The 21,967-nt window shown below is 38.0% G+C and overlaps 2 protein-coding genes across 4 annotated transcripts in view; one reads left to right on the forward strand and one right to left on the reverse strand.

Annotated features, from left to right (window-relative positions):
• LOC114942025 (tubulin monoglutamylase TTLL4) overlaps positions 1-21,967 on the forward strand; it is a 137,473-nt gene that overhangs the window by 52,066 nt on the left and 63,440 nt on the right. The gene's annotated exons all lie outside the window — the stretch shown is intronic.
• LOC146721330 (uncharacterized) lies at positions 16,660-18,179 on the reverse strand. Its single transcript, XM_085487041.1, has one exon. It carries the CDS (start codon positions 18,102-18,104, stop codon positions 17,715-17,717), a length of 390 nt encoding a protein of 129 aa, XP_085343167.1. The 5' UTR covers positions 18,105-18,179; the 3' UTR covers positions 16,660-17,714.

Below are 21,967 nucleotides of genomic sequence, written 5' to 3' on the forward strand. Positions count from 1 at the left end.
GCTGTTACGGAACCTATTATAATAATCTATTCTAGTTGAAGGGAATTTCTGGCATAAAGTTTGCTCACAGAATATGTTCGCGCCGTGGAGTTGCATCATCTTTAACCGAACAATCAGTGCGGATAATTCGACAGCTGACGCTCGTCTCTTTGATGGCAATGCGGGCCTTGTAAATAACGTTTAACCGGGAGCACGATGACGGGAGGTGGTGTATTGATAGCTGTAGAGGAACGGGAGTGATCTGTCGTCACGGAATATTAGGGCTGCGATTTTGAGAAGGAAGGGTGGGGGCGACAAAAGTGGCTCGTCCGCGAGGAAAGAAAGAAAGGTAGCGACGGAGAGTCTTCGAAATCGGCGTATCGGTCGGTTCAAAGGCGAGAAACGAGAACCTCGACAGGCCCGGCCAGACCCGGCTAACACGGCGAAACGGGTGGTCCTATTCGTGCATTTTGAACCGCCACCGCTTCTCTTTATCTACCTTTGAGCGCTCCCGTTCCGATCTTTATATCGGGACGACGCGAAAATCAGCGTGACGCGATTGCCTTTTCGACCTCTCGGTGATCGCGGATTTTTTTCCGCGGCCATCGATTTTATTCATTCGCCGAACACCTTGGATCCGGGCGAACAAGACGGTGATTGGGATGGTAAATCTTTGAATAAGCTAGAGCGACCGTGGAAATCGAGGCACAAAATGTCTCACGATATATTGCGCGCGTATTATTTGCCGCGGAAAAATGGCGCGAAAATTCTGCGGCGCGGCGTGTCGATCTCGCGTGGAAAATTATTTCGATCTAGAACGGAATCGCCGAGTAATTTTCTTATTTGAGATCCACTTCATGCTCGTTGACGGATCGTCGAATCGTTACGGATCTTATTTGCCGAAGCAGATACGAGATGCCAAATCAAACAATTTCATTGATCGTATCCAATTTGAGGAGCCCTTCGAATTGGTTACGTGTAAGAATTTAACCATAAGGATTCTTAAGAATTCTCTACAATACTCGAGTAATTTTTGAGCGGATTTAGTTCTCTTCACAAAAGCTACTAGTATATCATTGCCAAATAATATTGGAAAAAGATATTAAGTCAAATAATTAAAAACTTAAACTTGCCATGCATAGGAAACTTTAAAATTATTGCGGTTTCTTATATTTACATATAGATATTTATTCGATCTGAAAAATATTTGTCATTAATGGAATATTTTTTTCTATCATTTCTAACGATGCCAGTTAATTCTATATTTTTAAGAGATTTATTTTTTTTTTAAGAGAACGTTCATTCTTGTTAAAAGAAAAATTAATTAATTTTTGTAAGTGAAAACCATATTTATTCCTATTTATAGAAACTTTTAAATTTCTATAAAGAAACATAAAGAGAGCTTTGCTATATTTTACTAAGAAAATCGAAAAGTTATTTTATGATACTTGTAACGATGTATGCAGCTGCTAATTAAGTAAGAGTTACGATGATGATTGGAAACGGAGATGTCTTAACGTCTCTAAGATTGAAGACCGACATTGTCCGAATTTGTCGATGTTTTTTTTTTTTCGATGGCTCACCTTTTCCGATCGCGTTACTATAGTTTGATCATGCGTGTACAGACCCACACCTAGTAGTCTTTTTACAAGCGCTCGTATCGTTAAATTTCTCCAGTGGCGCGTAAAGATTCCCGAGGTAGGACCTCGTGTTTTCCAAATACGCATTCTATCACGACAAGCTCCGCTTACGGATCAAAGTGGAACCTAATCGGGCTCAATCTGGAAAAAGATCTAGACAAGCGCAATAGAATGCACGCGTCTTTGGCGGATCGAGCAGCCTGTTACGCATGGACGATTTTTCTCTTACACCTTTTTGGATCGAGACGTACGAATCGTGATTTTAGCTGCGAAACGTGCAAACGCGAAGGATTAGGCGTCGTGAGGGTTAAAGGGGCTGCTTATAAAGATCCTTACAACCTTTACGCATTGATCTTACAATCTCATGGAATTTGCACGTGAACGTGAAAAATTGTGCACACGGATTCGCGACGTGTGTGGCTATTATATAATTATAATTGAATAATAAATTGTATACATACGTAAAAAAAAAAAAAAAAATTGATTACCAATTTTTGCAGTTATGCATTATGAAACTACAATAAATGATTTTTATATTTTTACGATTATCGGAAGAATATCGTGAGGTTTTTTCTTACAAGAGATTTTTATCATACAACTTTTTTATAAGTCATAATGTAATATCTGTGATATAAAAAGAAATTAATATATCGCTTGTTATGTAACTTGAAGTTATGGAATCCTAAATTACGACAGTATTTTTTTTCACTTCTCAGAATTATATCAATGCTATGGTTATTCCTCTTATAATAGTAATTTATAAACGAGCCTTCTCATTCTTGATCTACGGATCGACAACGTAATATCGATACGTATAACGGAGGTCCTTTGGAAAAATCGAACACCTGCACCCTCTCGTCGAATTTAGTTAGCCCGCATATAGGACTCTGGATCCTTTCTCCGGTCTGCCAGGGGCAGGTCTCCGCCCACAAACCCATGAAGGTCCCATAGAAATTGCGCAGCGGACCCAATTTACAGGATCGGTCCTTCGCTTATTCTTTCTCGTTTCCTCTCGCTTCGTCCTAGTTTCTCCTTCCACAACGCGGAAAGGACTCTGGATACCGTTTAAACTAATTTGACTCGTAACGGAGCGAATTCGTTGCCGGAATTAGGGTCCCGCTTTGAAGAATCACCGATCCTACGACGAAGAGAAGCAGGTTACCGCCAATTAGTGATCCTTTACCGTTAAATGACGTGACTACGCTCAATTTTCATGAGTTTCTAATTTAACTGCCAAGTGGATATCCAGCATTCGAGCAACCCTTATTCAAGATTCTGTCGTATCACCATAAAATATTATGACTCTGATTGATCCTGTGATTCAACGCCGTTTCGTTGATGTTCACAGAATTTTGATTGCTACGAGAATACGCGTCGACGTTTCAGCCGTTTTCTATTGAATAGCGTAATCTTTCGCATCGTCGCCATATGACGCTATAACTGCAGAAAAATTGTGCATATAATTGGATTTTACATAATAGCAATAAAATTATATGAATTCTAAAATTATATATGAACGCACTATACAAAATAGAGATCGCACGTGCGTGAAATAAATAAGTCATATTTTCTAGTTAGTGTTTTTTTTGCAATCTTGTAATGACTTAATTCATTATTTTACGTATTGTATATTATTATATTACAGTTTGCAATGTCTTTTACTTTATATCCTATATTGCATCGGTTTGATGAAAGTTAATATTTTGTGTTTTAAATGATTCTATTGTCACTCTAATAAAAAAAGTGGAAAATCTCTTTATCGTACTTGGATGAGTACGGATTGTTAAGGTTTGATTGCGTGTCCTTTTCATGCTCTCGGTTCGAGTGTTCGCTTATACAAATAAAAGAAGCAGAATCTGCTTTCACTATCTGTGTCTGAGTGGTACATCGAGATCCTTCCTTTGCTAAGGAGAAGAGGGAGATTTTTAACGCCCAAGGACTTTTATGGTCGAGATCACCTTGGGCGGTGAAGGGCGGCCTGTTTTCGTCTCGGAAGGGCTCGAATTTTCTTGCGAACATTTCACGGCGGTACTTAATCGTCGGATGCGAGTGCAATTAAACGCGAGATATTTAGGAGGCCATAATGTGCGTGACGTTATTTTCGAGCACGTTTACGATAAGAAAAAAAGAGGACGATGGGCAATTAAATTAATGGTTGATTAAGTTAATTTTTAGACGACATATATATAATTAATTATATCGACGAAGAACAGATGATATTGTAAATTGTACGTGACATATATGTATCTAACGAGATATAATTTTCATAAATACTCGGCAAAGAAGCATAAAATCGTGTAATTTTATTTCATACGTAATCAGTTTTACAATCTAAAAAATTACGTGTATCACAATTAGTCGATAATATCTTCTAATTATAAACCATTTGCAATTGCTTCTTTATATATTTTAAAACTGACTTGATCAGTATACGAAAAATATTAAAATTAATTACTTCTTTTCTAAAATATTGCTACATTACAAGTTATATACCTAAAAAATCAGATATACATCTTATTTATAATTATTTAAAATGCAAAATATCTTTTAGTTCTGAAAATTTTGCTAATTGAAAATTTTCTAGCATCCACCAATTTTTGACGTTTCTTCTGCAGCTTCGCATTTTTTTTTTTTTTTTTTTTTTCCACCATTATTAACGGACACAATGGAGTCTTTTTGCGGCTTTTCAATGCGAAAGCGTCAGATCGCAAATTCCAGACGTAACCAGAAGAAATAATAATAACGTCCTTGCCGCCATATGTCGGCGGGGTGGAATCTCTAATCCGCATTTCTTCCGCCCTGTAATCCCGCGATACTTGTGACAGCGGCGATGTAGTTAGCGAGGTCTGCGGTGTCACTTTCGACGCCCTCGGACCTGATCATCCTCATTGACGCGTGAGTGCCTCGCGAGCAGGAGGCGACCGAGAGGCCCTTTTGAGAGGCGAAAACAGGCCGCCCTGTTCGCGCCTTCGTTTCGATCTGCCCACGAAGATATCCGAGGGCGTTAATAACAAAAGTGGAGCTCGGCGTGAAAAAAAAAAAAAGAGTCCCTGCGGCGGAGATATGAAAGAGGCCAAGGATCGCGTTGTCGGGGTGTCGTTCTCGCGCCCGAACGGAGGCAGTGAAAGCGGATTCTCCCGCGCCGCTTGTTCCGCCTGTAATCCCGATTATTTGTATAGTGAATTATTGTGCGTTACGCGTGCATATTGCGGGTGAGGGAACGTGAAAAGAGCCTCGCGGGCGTCTTTCTCTCCCGAACGGATGGAACGCGAGAGGCCGCTTGTTTTAAATTGCATATCAGAAATTCTGACTTCGGCGTTTAATCACGCGATATCGATCGATAAGAGCCGGTTTCGCGTTCACGAAATGTCGCAATTCGTCACGATATAGAAATCATTTTTATATTTATTAGAACTGTTCGTCACGAACACATATTCTGCGACAAATTTGCAATTCATCTTTCCTCGATAAAAAGCAATGTCATTTTTTTCTATAAATGACTTGGCACATTTATCATTAAATTCAATTTCTATTAAAGCTAAGGATGCTAACTTAAAGTATTCCTTAAAAAAGAATTTTGTAAAATATTATTTTAATAAAATTTAATTCTTAATATCAATCTATTGACAAGTCTACATATATATATAATGTATAGATACAATAGGTTCTAAAGATTCGAAGTAAACGTTTTTCAGTGTCGATGACGTTTTGAATATTTTCTGCCGGTAGCAGAATAGATATCAAACTGAGCCAGACACATTTTAAATAATACATAACAACCGACTCTTTCTGTCGAGGCTTTCGTGAAAAGCACGCAGTGGGTAAACTTCAACTCAAAACGATAGCGTGTCGGATACACGTGAAACTTTCCAAAGCGTTCGCCGCAGGATCGCTCGTGGACCGAACAATATTGCAATTTCTGGAAAAGACGCTTCCGTCGGGACAATGTCGATTGTCGTTAAATATTTTCGTCAGCGCTTACATCTTTGTGAAGCTGACCATCTTCGTGGTATTCCACCAGGTGGACGCGAAGAAAAGAGCGAAGCCGGTATATCTCGTACGCGTTGAACCGTTCACTTCTGTGGATGAAAAGTGACCAGTCGCACGCGATTCGGAAGTTTCTGCGCGAAAGTTCCTTTTCTCGTTTCCATGACGGTGTCGATCTCATTGTGCGTCGATCGCCCTCGATCGCACCCACATGCTGAGGTGTGTCGCTCAGTTTGTACATTGCGCCACGGGGTGGAGAGCATGTATTGCTTTAAATCGAATCTTTTATCCCGAAAATACCTACTCATGCGAGTGTGTGTTCTGAAATATGATAGTATATACAATTTTGTAACCTATTGAGAGAATCATTTTTCGTTCCTACAGAAAATGATACATTTTTTATATATTTTTCTTAATGAAAACGAAACTTCATAAAAAATAATATATGCATTAATTCGAGATAGCACAAAAATTTAGTCAAATGTTAAATTCAGAGATAACTTACAAAAACTTTTCTTTCGGGAAATAAATGGAAATATATCTCAAAGATTCACGAGACAGTTTAGAATGAATGACTGCACATTCGAACTTTTACGATGCTTCTATCTTATATATACAAGCACATCTTTTATTAGGGTCCAATTAGACGCGCGCAGTTGTACTCGATCAGCATCGATATATATTTTTTTTGTTACGTCGTTGCCCGAAACGCTCCATAAAACGTCTGAGATTATCGTAAAGGCTTTTCCTCGCGATGGCACTTTTTTCCATGTGTAATAAAAAAACCGGATATTATCGTATGCGACGGCAACAGGTAGGCGACGTTCCGTCGCGATCACAGTGTGCTTCAAATTGGAAGCCGGCTGCTACTTACGATGGGGGGTAACTTTTATAGCTCGATAGCTAGTCTTGAGATTCTCTCGTTTTTTTACGAGTTTACAAGATTTAACGACACGAGAACTCTTTAAATCAGAATAATTTCTCAAGTTTCACCAAACTAAATTCGATTTAGATTCTTTGAGACCCGACTTATTTTAAATAACATTACAAAGGTATTTTTTAATCTTTTTTTTAAAGAAGTATGTGTATTACATTTATATTTTGTGTTTACTATATTTATATTAAAATTTAGATTTAAATTTATATTAGAGATTTGACTTTGAAATTTATATCAAAAATTATTTATTGGAATTATTTATAGCATTCGAGAAAGCATATAAGAAATTTCTTTTAATTACTTAGAATAATGTGGCTATTAATTTATATACGAAATGACTGTATTAAACATTTGAGAAATTGCGTGCTTTTTCGACGAAAACTTCACATTCTGTTCACGAATTAACAGTTGACATTATACTTGAGATTCCCGTCGAGTTAGCAAAATAAATCCCTAACGACGACAATGAAACGTCAATGGAGGGTCGTTGGATTTGACTGCGCTCCGTTTGCGCCCTTTTTGCGCCCCGTTTACACCCCCGCCGCACCCCAAACACAAGACAAGAACGGGCCCCGCTTCTATGGGTAACCGTAACAATCGCCGTGGGTTGCCACAATGGGAAGCACGCTGCAGTGTTGAACCATCGGCTCAATGGATTTTCCGCAGGACCGCGCAAACACAAGCAAACACGGAGGCGTCTCCGTTTCTTTCCATATCCAGTAGTATAAAAGTCTTTTTTTTTCTCGCAGCTTCCTGCGAGAAGAGGAGTCATCCATTGTGCCCACTTAGGGACACTGACAACTATTTTAATCGTGAACATGTGTAAAGCTGGGGATCCGTTTAAGAATACGCAGTTGTTATAAAGGAATATAGAATACAAATCACGATGACGTTTAGTTTAAGCTAACAATAAGATGGCCTTAGGGGGTAATTGAAGAAGTTGTGTTCATATTATAATTTGATAATTTTATCATAATTTTTTGTCGTCATTTTTCTTCCTTTTTTTTCTCGGAGATAAGAAACTTCCTCTTCTCGTTTAAAAGTCAAGCGCAATCCGATAATTTAACGACTCTTTCTGACAACGGCGATTCCAGATGGCCGCTTGTCTCCCCATTTATTGTCGCAACAATGACTCCGAGGGTCATCGCGAGTCATTTATCAAAGCTTATGGGATCCTTATCCCGAAATCGAGCATCGCCACGTCGTGTGCGATGGAAACGTGAAACCGGATGTTGGGATTACGGAAATCTTGCGAGATTCTTCCATCGGGAGAGAAAGAAAAAAGAAGAATATTGTAAGCGTTTCCTGTCCGGTATCAAAGTGACCGGGTATAAAAAATGGAATAGTAAGAAGACGATGGATTACCGGGAAAAAAAAAATTATAGTAATCCGAGTTCTCTCGGGATCCCCCGAAAGAAGCGATGATCTCGATGCGATCTTTTCCGTGAGAAAGAGAAAAGGCAGGTGCGCGACCGTGTAGTGTTACGAGATGCCTAAAAATCTGAGATACGAGCGTAATAGTGGTAGCGGGTACGGCTAATGCGTGAATCGACCGAGCCCTTCGAGGATTAGTAAAGAGCAGGTTAGAGTTTAGTAGGCGCAACAGGTGGACCGCCGATTCCGAGGCGGTTTCTCCGAAAGTATCGAGCGTTTCGCGTGATGCGCGGTGAACGTCGCGTGACGCGAATGGTTTCTGATTACAGACACACTCGACGCTGTATATGGGCTCGAGAGACCATTATGAGCCACTTTTTAACAGCGTTAAGAAGGAGGAGCTAGGAAAAAGCTCGTTAGGCCATATCGTCCCGTAGCGCGGTTTGCACGGATTAAAGAGCATAACACGCTGCCATCTCATTTGGTCGTAAATTGACATTATCATTTACTAAATATAAAAATCAAGGATATTAATATTAAGTATATTACGCGAAAGATTATAAAAGAGTTATTATTATGTAAATATTTCTCAGTTGCATTTATTAAAAATTTATTTTTATATAATACGCAATATATGTGCAAATCTTATTTTTATTCAGACAATAGTTTAACTAAATTTTTTCCAAATATTTCAAATTTAAATAAGTTTATTTTATTATATTTACTCGTTCAAAAAATTTCAGAATTTTTTATATAAATCCTCGAATAAAACTTATAGACTTCTTTATGCATGATTCGAAGCTATAACCGAGGGATTACTGACAATGAGAAATATTCCTGATAAAGATGAAATAAGGTATTAATATTAAGTATATTACGCGAAAGATGATAAAAGAGTTATTGTTATATAAATATTTTTCTCAGTTGCATTTATTTAAAATTTACTTTTATATAATACATATAATATATGTGCAAATTTTATTTTTATTAAGACAATAGTGTAAATACATTTTCTCCAAATATTTCAGATTTTAAAAAATTTGCATTTTGATATTATATTCACTCGTTAAAAAGATTTTAGAATTCTATATAAATCCTGGAATAAAACTTTATATAGACTTTTTTATGCATAATTCGAAGCTCTCTATAACCGAGGGATCATTGAGAAATATTCTCGATAAAGATGAAGTAAAAAAAAGATATTGGATGAAAAGCAATACTCATGTATCATCGCGAGACGTTGCGCGCGTCGCGAGTTTCTTATTTAAATCGTCGTGTCGTCCACCACAGGTTGAAATCTGAACGCAATCAACCCGCCCGTAAATTCATCTAGAATATCCAGTTTCATCGTTAAAAACTTAAATTGGGAGAAACCTTTCCGTTCTCAAATTGCGATAGGCAGGTAAAGATCACATTTCACAGTTCCCCCTCTGTCTTTCCAGTCAGGTTATTAATCAGGCGAAATCTCTCGTTGTAGCTCCGTGAAACTCAACTTGCGATTTATTACGGTGAATCCCTGCGGCTGCATTTCTCTGCGCATGCAACATATTCTGCAACGCGTTGCGGACGTAATGCAATCAGCATCACATGCGCGCTTTAGGTGAACGATTCCGATATATGTACATATATATACACACAAAGGGAGACGCACTGCCACGTAATATTGCTTTTATTTGCTACTCAGGCAATTATCCGAAGAACATTAATGTTCATATTTATTTGAATTTATTATTATAATTATTTAGCATTTAATTCAAAAGCATTGATATAATTTGTCGTGAGTCGATGAAATTTTTTTTGAATTCATTCTTTCATCAAGTCGAGGCAAATTGTCGAAGCGCCTGTGGTGGTGCGAAAGAAAGAAAGTTTTTTTTTATGGAATTCCGTGCGCGTTTCGTGTTATTAGGATGCACCTGCAGTTAGATACCTTTTAAACCGGCGGAGTACCTATGAAAAGTCGCTTTGCTGAGGAAAAAAAAAGATAAAAGAAAAAAGAAATGGGTATACGATACGATTTAATCCTGAACCTTGGGTCGTAATATTACGGCGGCGCCGAAAGCATCGTGAGGCTTGAATTCTTCTGACTCTTTTTTGTATCATAGCCCCATCTTTCCCATGACATCACGTGTGCGACTGCATGTGGTCCGTGACTTTTTTTTATACACGTAAGGTTTCTTCCGAGAACGTTTTTTTTTTTCTACGAGAGCGTGGCTGGAAAAGATTATCTATTAATAGACGTGAGCGTGCTCTCTTTCTGGCTCTCGTTTTATATATCTTTTTTTCGGATTCGGGACTTCGACTTGTGGACGAGCCGCAATCTATAAGTTATTACTTGTCTTTCAATCTTAAGACACGCGGAAAGAAACTTTCATCGTATAAATCGCAATAATAATAGCAATATATATTATATATCGTATTTTCTTACAATATAATAAATATTATCTTGTATATAAACAGATTTACATTATACCGATATATTTTTCGTGTTGCTTTTATATCCTAATTAATCTATATTTTAAACATAAGATAGTTAATATTCTCTCGGTAATTTATATACAAAATTGTCTCGAGCATTTCGAGATTGCTCGAAAATTTTACAATATTTTTAATTACAATTGGTTGTATTCCGAATCTCTTTACGGCAGAAATGTCAGAGCGTATCAAATCTGCGCATACGGAAATTGGGTGATACGAAACGCGCGAGTGCATATATCATGTTTCGATCGAGCGTTACTCGATCAGGTAAGAGCGGAAGTGGTCATTCGAAACCAATAATAATTGGCTAGAGTACGGCGACCACCATCGAACCGGTAGGAATGTTCAGGCATGTGCGCGAAATTTGGTTTCTCCACGCACCCTCCATCGACAAAAAAGACATCACGTCCGTAATGCGAGACACACGTGGCTGAAAGTCGAAACGACTTCCCCTTTCCTTTCTCTTCTCTCTTGACAAATATACTATCGGCCGACATATTCGTGCTTCGCCGTTCCGTGGAAAGACTTTTTCCAACTTGTCGGGACAGACGGTTCTCTCCGCCGTTTCCATGAAGGCAGATTTGGAACGGTTGTTAAAAACATTTGGGCGACAGGTCGCCCTGTCGAAAGGTCGTGTCATGCCCTTTTCCCTCAAAAGTCGAAGTTCCCTTATCGTACTTATATTAGGGTCCAGGGTAAATGAGTGTAGGGAAGCGTATCGGAGGGGAAAATGTATAATTAACGACGAGTGAGCGTCTTCTTAATTTCCTCCAGCGAAGAAATAAAAATTTGTACTTTGACAGATTTTACTTAATTCTGTTTCATTCTTATTAAAGATATTTTTGTTTCATTTCTACGATTTTATTGAGCAATATTATCTCTGTATATTTATTTGTTATAGATATTGGATAATTTTTATATAAGAAAATTAATTATTATACTAATCAAAAATTTGATATGAATGACGTGAAAAATTTTATCTTTTGTTATAAGGAAGGCTTTATCAAAGAGATTTGTGATTACATTACAAAAGATTGTATTTATAGGAACCTTTAATGAAAAATCAAAGTGGTCTTTTTTATTCCAGAAAAATTGCATTTAACATATATTAAAAACACAGTCTTTCCGTCGAATTTTCTTTTCTGTATACCTGTAACATTTTTCATGTGAAATCTCGAATTATTGTAATCGTGCGACGGAACGCAGACACTCGAAGCTGCCGCATCGTGTCAACTTGCTCTCGAGATAGCCGAATCTAGACAGATTTTACTTACAATTAATTCTGTTTCATTCTTATTAAAGATATTTTTGTCTCATTTCTACGACTTTATTGAGCAATATTATTTCTGTATATTTATTTGTTATAGATATTGGATAATTTTTATATAAGAAAATTAATTATTATACTAATCAAAAATTTGATATGAATGACGTGAAAAATTTTATCTTTTGTTATAAGGAAGGCTTTATCAAAGAGATTTGTGATTACATTACAAAAGATTGTATTTATAGGAACCTTTAATGAAAAATCAAAGTGGTCTTTTTTTATTCCAGAAAAATTGCACTTAACATATATTAAAAACACAGTCTTTCCGTCGAATTTTCTTTTCTGTATACCTGTAACATTTTTCATGTGAAATCTCGAATTATTGTAATCGTGCGACAGAACGCAGACACTCGAAGCTGCCGCATCGTGTCAACTTGCTCTCGAGATAGCCGAATCTAGACAGATTTTACTTACAATTAATTCTGTTTCATTCTTATTAAAGATATTTTTGTCTCATTTCTACGACTTTATTGAGCAATATTATTTCTGTATATTTATTTGTTATAGATATTGGATAATTTTTATATAAGAAAATTAATTATTATACTAATCAAAAATTTGATATGAATGACGTGAAAAATTTTATCTTTTGTTATAAGGAAGGCTTTATCAAAGAGATTTGTGATTACATTACAAAAGATTGTATTTATAGGAACCTTTCATGAAAAATCAAAGTGGTCTTTTTTTATTCCAGAAAAATTGCACTTAACATATATTAAAAACGCAGTCTTTCGGTCGAATTTTCTTTTCTGTATACCTGTAACATTTTTCATGTGAAATCTCGAATTATTGTAATCGTGCGACGGAACGCAGACACTCGAAGCTGCCGCATCGTGTCAACTTGCTCTCGAATCTAGAGTCTCACGCAAGAGAATCTTGAAGACATGCAGCCGTTGTTCGGCACGCACAGATAAGCGTCTTCTACTTGAGATGACGGTCCCCGAAGTGCTCTCTCTCTCCGGAGAGCCTCTCCAGAGAGCCGCAGTGCGCGAAGATACAAATATTTCTATCATTCAGTCGCTTCGCATAATGGACGGCGAGCCGACAATGGGCCCTTACAGCCGCGGTCCTTCGTTCCCCAGTCATCCTCCCGCACAGTCGTAGACTCTCTCTTGAAATCCCGGTCTGAAAAATCAAGAACTCGCGATCTAAAGACGTAAAACGGAGACGCGGCCCGCGCCATTGGCCCATTATCCACTTAGTATAGGTTTCTTCGTGCCCTCCATGTATATGGATGTGTCATGAGTACCCCGACGAATCGTTATCTTTTTTCCTCCTCCTTCTCTCGCTCTCTCATTTTCTACGGGGGTTTTCTTTAGTTAGATTTACGATTTTTCGTGCACGTGTTCAACAAAGAAATCAGAATCTGTCTCGTCTCAAAAACGAGGGAGATCCCCGAGAGAAGGCATTCGAGCGCGATGTGTAGCCGAGTGCGAAGGACTGATTCTTCCTTTTCTCCCATCTCTTCGTTTTTCCTTCATATTTTCTTCTTTCTTGTACGAATTGCTCGGGATATGTGGGAGGGTGGCTATATATAAGCAAAAGGATCGTGGTAAACGAGATCGATCGAGAAATACAAGTAAAATCGATGCTTAAGTGGAAGGGATCCTTTTTCTGCCGCGTAATTTTCTTTTAGTAAAGCAATAACAGCGCAAGTAATGCACATGGTCATATTGTATATTTGGAAAGATTTTTCGGAAACGTGTCTTCTTTAAGAGTTCTCATCTCAGTCGATTGTTACATCTTTATAGGGCATATAAAAAGTATATCATTTGATTTTATATATTGAATATAACAATTGTGTATATAAAACACTATTTTATTGTTATACTTTTTTCGAAAAAAATAAAATTTAACAAATATTAAAACATTTTTTAATTTAATCTTTGTATAACATTTTTATAAATTTTTTATTTATTACTTTTGTTTGAAAACAATATTTGTTCACTTAAGTATTTTTTACAAAATATATTTTTTTCCTAAAGTTTCGCGATTATTAGTTACAGAATGAGTTCCTTGACATCATTTTTCTATATTTACTCAGTCTATCGATAAATCTTGAGAAAACATTCTTGTTTGCGGACCAATCGTCGTGCGAAAACTCTGTGTAAGCGAATTGAAGTCGGATTTAAATTTGTGATCTGGCGTATTCACAGCTGGATTTTGCTTGAAAAGCCAGAATTTGACGTTGAGTGTGACTTAATGTGTCTATTATCAGAGCCAATAAGCCAGAGAAGCAGCTGCCTACATAGCTTTATTCTCCGTCGATCCCTTATTTCGAAAATATTTCCGTGGCTTCGAACAGGAATAACATTTTATATGAAATTCTGCCATGCGCGACACGTTCGAGAGTATCTTTTCGCGCATGATCTTTTCAGTGTGTGATTTGATCCGTAGAAAGTCTTTAAACTCGGTTTCCAAGTTTAAACGGCGTCAAATAATACAATAATTGTCCCTTTTAAGAGTCGAAAAGGTACATTTTTAAGAAATTTGTCTCTCTATAATATTGTACTCGGAGACAGCTCGCTGAATCCTCCGTCAGTTTACCCTGCGTTCTGATTCGGTCGTAATTCAGTGGCGTAGCAGTTATTTAGATTTTTCTGCTCACTACTCTTTAGATTCACAAATTATCTATGCCTATAAACAAAAATAATTTGTGTTCTTTTTCGAAAAATATTTGTAATATCTTCATAAATTAATATGAATTTAATAGAAAAAGAAATAGATTTAAAATAATCACAAAAAATTATAATTGTGGAGATTATCGTAATTATGAAATAATAACATCTTATTGAGATTATTATTATGTCAGAATAATAGCTATAATAATTTTTGTGAAATGATAGTCGATCTATTTGTGTAAGATGGTTAAAATCTTACGCCACTGGCGAGGCACATACATACAATGGAGATCGGTCGACCAATCTGGCTTTTGTGGAAAATAAGCCGGAATAACTCGAAAATCACTTCATAATACCAGGTTGTCTCGCAATGTGGAAGGGTCTTTTAAAAACTCCGATACAGCCCAACTATCTAAATGTATTCATTTCAATGACGAAATTGACATAGATGAAAAGTATTTTATAGTTTTTTTGTAAATTGCACAATAGGCATAACAACATTTAACACATTACGTTATTCAATGGCAAACATTGCGCTTTTGAATTAAATTAAATTAATACGCACATAAAATATTAATATAGGTCTAATATCTTTAAAATTTTAATTATTGCATTTAATAAATTATATTAGTTTTTTATTACATTTGTTTTATGTATGCAATTCGATTTTCAAAAAAATGTGTTGAAATAACGAATGTTACGAGATATTATATTTGATGGACGCTTTGAAAACCTTCTCTCGGTATAACGGCATCAAATATTTGACAATATTTTCAAGAGTTTCGAAAACGTAACCCGATATTCTGCCACTTTAAGACGAGATTAGGGGGGTCCCGTGTATAAAAACGAAATTCTTTTATGCGGCGTAAAATCTTCGGGATTAAGACGTCTGTCTCTCTGCATGGTCGTCTGACCATACGGTGATATCATGTTGCGTTCCTTACAAGCGTCATCCCGCACACATCATTCGGGCTTGGATCCGCGAAGATCAGACCGATAATCTAAATGGAAAATTGTATTGAATCGTATAGAGTATAATGCGAACACATTCAGGTAGTTGGCTACCCGTATAATGGTGGTTAATGTCGGTAATCTGATCGGTAGGATCTATTTTTTTCGATCCCTCAGATCGAGAGAATCACCATCTAAAAAAAAATTTTTTTTCCCTCTATTCCTCACGCCACGTGTAATATTCTGTCATCCGGCGACAATTGTCTCGATTCCGCTAAATTGCGGTGCGAGCAGATCCACGTGTTACAAACTCGACACCGAGAGATACTTTCGGATGATTATGGCGCAGGTGCAGGAAGTCGCGTAATCACGGTGTGCCTTTGCTTTCGCAACGATTGATTGAGGAATGTACTTTTGCGATTACGCACATGTTTTATGCGACAAAAGTATCGAAAGTGAAGGGCGTTGCAAAACTGTAACTTTACTGCATCATTAACCGTATTTTTTAATTTTTATTTAAAGAATATGTATAACATAATTATTTTAAATACATAATTAATAAATTATATCTACTATATGAGAAAGTAAAGTTTTTCTAAAATTTTATTGTAATATTTTTGTGTAATTACTTAAACATTTTCTTCTTTTTTTTTAGAACACAATTTTAAAAAGTAATATAATCTTATAATTTCAATGCTTGATTATTTTATAATTATTTCAATTGATTAATTGAACAATAAAATTGCGTCTCTATTCTATACCATTTTAAATTTAATTTTACTAAAAGGGCCTTAAGGCTTTTTTAATGAGTGCCATCTATCGTTTAAGGGTGAAACCGTACAGTTTAGGGTAGTTTAAGAGCTATATAGCAGATGGGGCACCAAACTTCACTAAAGAAAGCTCTCACTTTTATGAATCTGAAAACATTTTTTTATGAAAAAAAAATTATTTGCTGATAAGTTAGAAAAGCTATAAAAATTACAAAATTACAAATTTCTTTACTAATTATATGTTTGACATATTACTATTATTTTAATTAAAAAAAACATGAGAGCATCATAGAAAACTATTGTAAAATATCAAAAATACTAAGGAATTTTTTCTTTTTTAAATATTTGAAACATTAATTTAGATTCAAATAGTATTTAAAAATTATTTAATTTTTTTCTTATTCTATACTACTGTATTTTATACTTTTATATTTTATATCTTTTTTTCTTATATCTATCTTATATATTTCTAATTATTTATTATTTGTTGAATTGCAATAAGATTTAAATGATATTAAAGTACTTAAAAGTAAAACATAAAGTAAAGACAGATACAAATGGGAATATACAGGAAAATAAATTAAAATTATTTCATCATCACACAGTTTATTTAATAAATGCGATTACAATTGCAACTTAACACAACGCTAAAAAAAGTTGAATCATGCGGTCCAACTGTACAATTCAAACGAAACGAAAACGCAATATAAGATGATTAGATATACAAGTGCGATATATATAATTGAAGAGATACGAAATGTGCAGAAAGAAAAAACCAAACAGAGAACAAAATTAATAACCCGAGTTTTCTATAAGGCAAACAAAACGTATATAAAAGAATTAATTTTCAAAATCGATTAGCACAATCGATCACAGATGTGATCGATTTGACTGTGACTATTAATTATCTACGTATCACAAAGTATCGCTAAGAGCTGTGATTCGTTTAATTAATCTAACTTATGCGCATAATCTATAATTATAAATGATTTATCACAGTTTTCATGTGTCTTTTTTGATCTTTATCATCTATCAAGTACAGATTAATATTGCAGCTATTGGAAGACATATTTAATATGCGATCGATATTTTGATATCATGTTTAATAATTTTGTAATAGACATTTCTCTTTAAAGTCAATGAATTATTTTTAATCTATATACAATTAATATCACAGATGTTTTAATTTAATTTTTTTCGCTAATATCACAGTTTAAACTGTTAGTTCCGCGGCAGATTATCACAGTTTTTGCGCTCAAAATGTCAAATCGCGCGCGTATAATAAACAATATTTCGCCTTAACGACATATCACAGTTATTTCTATTATGAAATATGCACTGGGCGGCCTATAATCTCGAACGAAGTTCGATCCACTAAACTATAATATACCTACTCTAATAATATTACGATGCTATGGTTATTAACGAATATCTAAGCCTACTATCACCTTGATCGATTAAACGATACGCTATCAGAAATTGATCATAATTGAGAATATTGCACGCGAGATTACTTATATCGATTTAACTAGTCTGCCGCGGATTCTTAATCGAGAAATTCATTTTAAAGCTTCGAACCAGGAGCATTAATCGGCAAATCGAACTAAAAAGTACACAAATAAAGGCTAAACGATCTCTTAAGAACTATTAAAGCTACCTTCGAGTTACGCCGCGAAGAACTCCTGCGTCCCTTGGTAGATCTTTGACAGGTGGTCCATTGTCTTCTGTCCAACCATCGTCAACGACAGACTCGTTGTTCGCCAGATGCTCCCTCAATTCGTTCTCCAGATTCTCGTTGGCGCGATTTCGCGACTCCTCCTGATCGATCATCATCGTGGTTCTCTCGTGGCGGGAAACCGTGATCTCGTGCGGATGATTTTGCCGATCGAAGTTGACGGCGCGACTCGTCGTCCCACGCCGTAGTCTGACGTACCATCTCTTCAAGTTCTTCAGAATAGTCTTGACAACTCGTTCGGCCGCTAACGCGCCGCCTTCTATGGATCGAACTGAATGGTCGACGGGCACGGTGTACGTGATCTTCATGCCGGCGCCGTGAGTGAGTGAATGAGCGGCCGAGAAAAACCGGTCGCGATTCCGTCCGAGGATTTCTGGACTCGACAGCAACCGGCGATGCGTCTTCTCGAGTACACGAGGGCGCGTATGCGTGAACGAGAAGAGGAGGGAGAGATGTGGGGGAAAAAAGAGAGACGGAATGAGAGTACACGTGCACGACACGAGGATGGATGGCAGACCGGTTGGTTTCTCGTGCCTCTCGTCTCGTCTTTTCTCTTTTTCCTTCGAGATCGCGCGAGTATGAGTGGGTGTGATTGAATGTGAACTGGGATGAGAGCAGCTCGGCTTATATAGCCGAAGGGCCGCGCATGCGCTCGACGTGTGCAGACGTCAAAGCGGCGGAGGGTGGAGACCACGTTTTTTGCACGGATACGTGTGCGTCGGCGTGTGTGCGTGCGCGCATCAATGTGCAAGAGGGTAGGGGTTGCAGGTATTTTGTATCTGTCGTAATTTCTTGGGGGAGGCTCGAAGCAAGGAAAAAGACGCTTGATCGTTCCGAAGAACTAACAATAAATGATATTAGATCATCGATGGATTATTACAATTCTACATTTTTTTACGAATATCAATTTTGATAATCAACAATATCATTTTTATATATTTATTAATTTGCAACTTTATTTTTTATCGTATCGCGCATAAATTAAGCTGTCACCTTTCTTTTTTTTTATCTTTATTTCACTAAATGTGTTAACTGTACTATCTAGCGATATACAGATGAAGAAGAAAGAAAAGTGACGAACAAGTGATGTAATCGAAGAGGGTGCAAATAAGGAGAAGAAAAAATATCTTAATATAAGCGCGATACAATTGAGAATAAATTACGAATCAAGCCGAGACGAAATAAAATAAAAAAAAAAACTCAAGGTAAGACAGAAGAAAAAATGAAGTACGAAAACACGTATCAGGCAGAAGGGATAAAAGAAATCGAACGGAGAAAAAAAAAAAAAAGGACGCGATGGCGTGCGTGCACGAAGCAAGGGCGCGAAGAAGAATGAACAAGGACAGGACGTTGTTGTTGAACTCGTAGTCGTCGAAAGCGAAACGAGGTTACGGCCTCGCATGATGCATCGGGTTGCATGTGATGCACTGAAAAAAGACGCGGGATAAAAGGAGGACGATTGGTCAGAGTACGTTGGGTGACCGAGGATAATCGGTGCGAGGATAATAAAAGCTTGGTGACCGAGGAGAGAAAACACATCTAAGGACCGAGAGAGTGGAGAAGAATAAGGGGGAAAAAGCAGAATGGAGAAGACAGAGAGTAAGAGCAAGAGAGGGTGGTGGAAATAAGCGCTCAGCGTGCGCAACTCGTGCTGCGCGTACGCCGCATCGACGAAGGGCAGGAAGAAGGGTGAGGGTAACCGAGAAGGGGATACACGTGGAGATTGAGTTTCGATTGAGAGAACCGACCGGTTGAGGAAGAGGGATGCAACTCGCGAGGGAAGTAGTAGAAGGGATTCGAGAAGAGAGAAGGAAATAGATCGTTCTCGCGACGCACGGGCGCTGCGCTTTAAGAAAGATCAGCTCGTGCTACTCTCGAGACAGGCTAACAACGCTGGTGGTTGAACGGAGAACGACGACTGGAGGAGGGGTAGGACGAATGAAAGAAAAGGAAGTTGAAGGAAACGAAGGGAGACGGTCGAGAATCCCCTCTAACGCACGCTGAGAAAGAGCAACCGTGTAGGGAAGGAAACGAGGAGAGCGAGAAGAACGAGGACGGAGAATCCCGCGATAGAAGTCACAGATGCGATCGCACCGAGCGAGATGGGGGATAGAATTATGCGCTGGAAGTAGGTAGGGGGTGCGTACTTTTGCGTGGCGCACGCGCAGCACGAGCTCCACGTGGTGCGAACGAGAATGAACGACGGCGGCAAACGTGCGCCACGAGCGCCGTGAGGGAGAAAAAGAGAGTCGAGAATCGGGAGGGTGATGACGATACTCGATTCGTAGCGCACGCGCAGCACGAGTTTGCGCACGGTAGCAGAAGCAAGCGCGAGAGTAGCACGTGGTTCGCTCGTGCTGGAGGAGGAAGGGACGAGAGTGCCGCGGATGGAGTGATAGAAAAAGAGTGCGCCACGCGAAGGAACTCGCGAGCGCGCGAATCGTGAGAGGACAAGGACGTGGTGACGGTCGTTAGGAGAGGACCGAATCGATGCGTCGATTTGACGAAGGGCGATTGAGGGCTCGATGGGGAGGGAAAAGAGAGAGAGGTGCATAACCTGTTGCACGGGAAGTGCATCGGTAATGCGACGGTCCTACGAGCACGTGAAACAGGTGGCTGCGTTGTTCCGCAATTAACGCCTCGATTTTTGCCGCGACGAAAGTCGATAGTCGATTATTAGGATCGACAGCGTTCGATCTCTCGTCCCGTTCGTTCGCTGCGTTGCTATTTTCAGCCAGAGAAGACGAGAATATATGTATGGTATAAATAATTTTGTAGCGCGTTCTTAGTTTTTTATACTCAACACGAACACGCCTTGTGACCGGGGTTGTCTCTCGCAATATGCAAATTTACGCGGTACGCACGTCTATGATCAGGGATTCCCGATTGGCACCGCCAAGTGAGAAAACACGGATAACAGACTTAATTGCATTCGCCTCGCGGCAATGATAAATCGGTCGTCGCGTTATAATCAGTAAGTAGCAGCCATTACTGTGCCGCGACGGAGGGCATAAATTATAAGATCGATCGGATACGCGTATAATTTTAACGTTTAGTTCCATTTTTCTCTCGCAGATTGACGATTAACGCCTCGTCGATTTAAACAATATTTTAGTCACACGCTCGATGTAGCCGTCGATCGCTTTATAACTCGAATTGATATATTGATTTATCGCACGCATATAGTATTACAAATTATTATATTATATATATAAAGAACTAAGAAGTCACCAGTCGATAATTAAAAATGGTAATAATTTCGTCAACCATATCTGGCTATAAATACTATTTATTAAACTTTACGACGTTTCGGTCTTTATCAAGTGCTCTATAAACAATTGATATATAATTAAATTAATAATATTACAGATTAATACAAATTAGATGCTTAAATATTAATATACCAACCTACTTAATACCGCATTATTGTAATAACACTACTTGTTTGATCTTAGGTCATGACGTGATGTACTGTCATGATAATATGTTACGAACTAACTATATTAATATGTCAATACGGAACTATTTATATACTAGATCAGACTAAACGACCTTTATTCATTTTTCGTAGACATTGTTTAGATTGTCAGTATCTATCAGTTCAGTATGTCAGTATAAATTATTATATGTTAAAAAAATACGCAAGAGTATATTGCACCAAGTGCGTGCGACACTTGCGTATAAAACCAGCCGGTTTGTCCGCTAATTACGTATTCAAAAATCCTCATGTGACATGTCTTTTGGACTGAGAGAGCTTTTCCTATATACAATGGCCACCACCCGCGCTCATTCAATTCATACGCGAACGCAAGGGGTGATGACGAGGGATGGGGCAGAGTGACACCCTCCTCAGCGCGACGCGGTCGTAATATTTAGATTCCTGACCAACCGCACGCATCTGTCGAGGACCCCTCGTGTCCGGCATTCCCTAAGCGAGTGATGCGCTTTTCGAGGGTGTGCTCGCTCTTCTCGGCTTGCCTGCCATCGAGCAGCCCAGAAGCAGCGGCAACGTGTATATATATGTATATATCTCTCCTTCGGTCGGTGGCAGCTGGAGGTTTCGCGCGTGAGAACTCGATGGTACCGAGGTTCCCTGGTTCTCGTCGCCACCTGTCCTCGCGCGCTGCTTCTCTCGAGGCGACCGCCAACCCTCTTTCCTCGTCCTCCTTTT

This window comes from Nylanderia fulva, unplaced genomic scaffold (genome assembly GCF_048542155.1).
Source record: "Nylanderia fulva isolate GAGA-0341 unplaced genomic scaffold, ASM4854215v1 Scaffold5, whole genome shotgun sequence".
Lineage (NCBI taxonomy): Eukaryota > Metazoa > Arthropoda > Insecta > Hymenoptera > Formicidae > Nylanderia > Nylanderia fulva.

Excerpts from the sequence above, each read along its gene's own strand:
- LOC146721330 (XM_085487041.1), bottom strand. The coding sequence starts at position 18,104 with ATGAAGATCACGTACACCGTGCCCGTCGACCATTCAGTTCGATCCATA.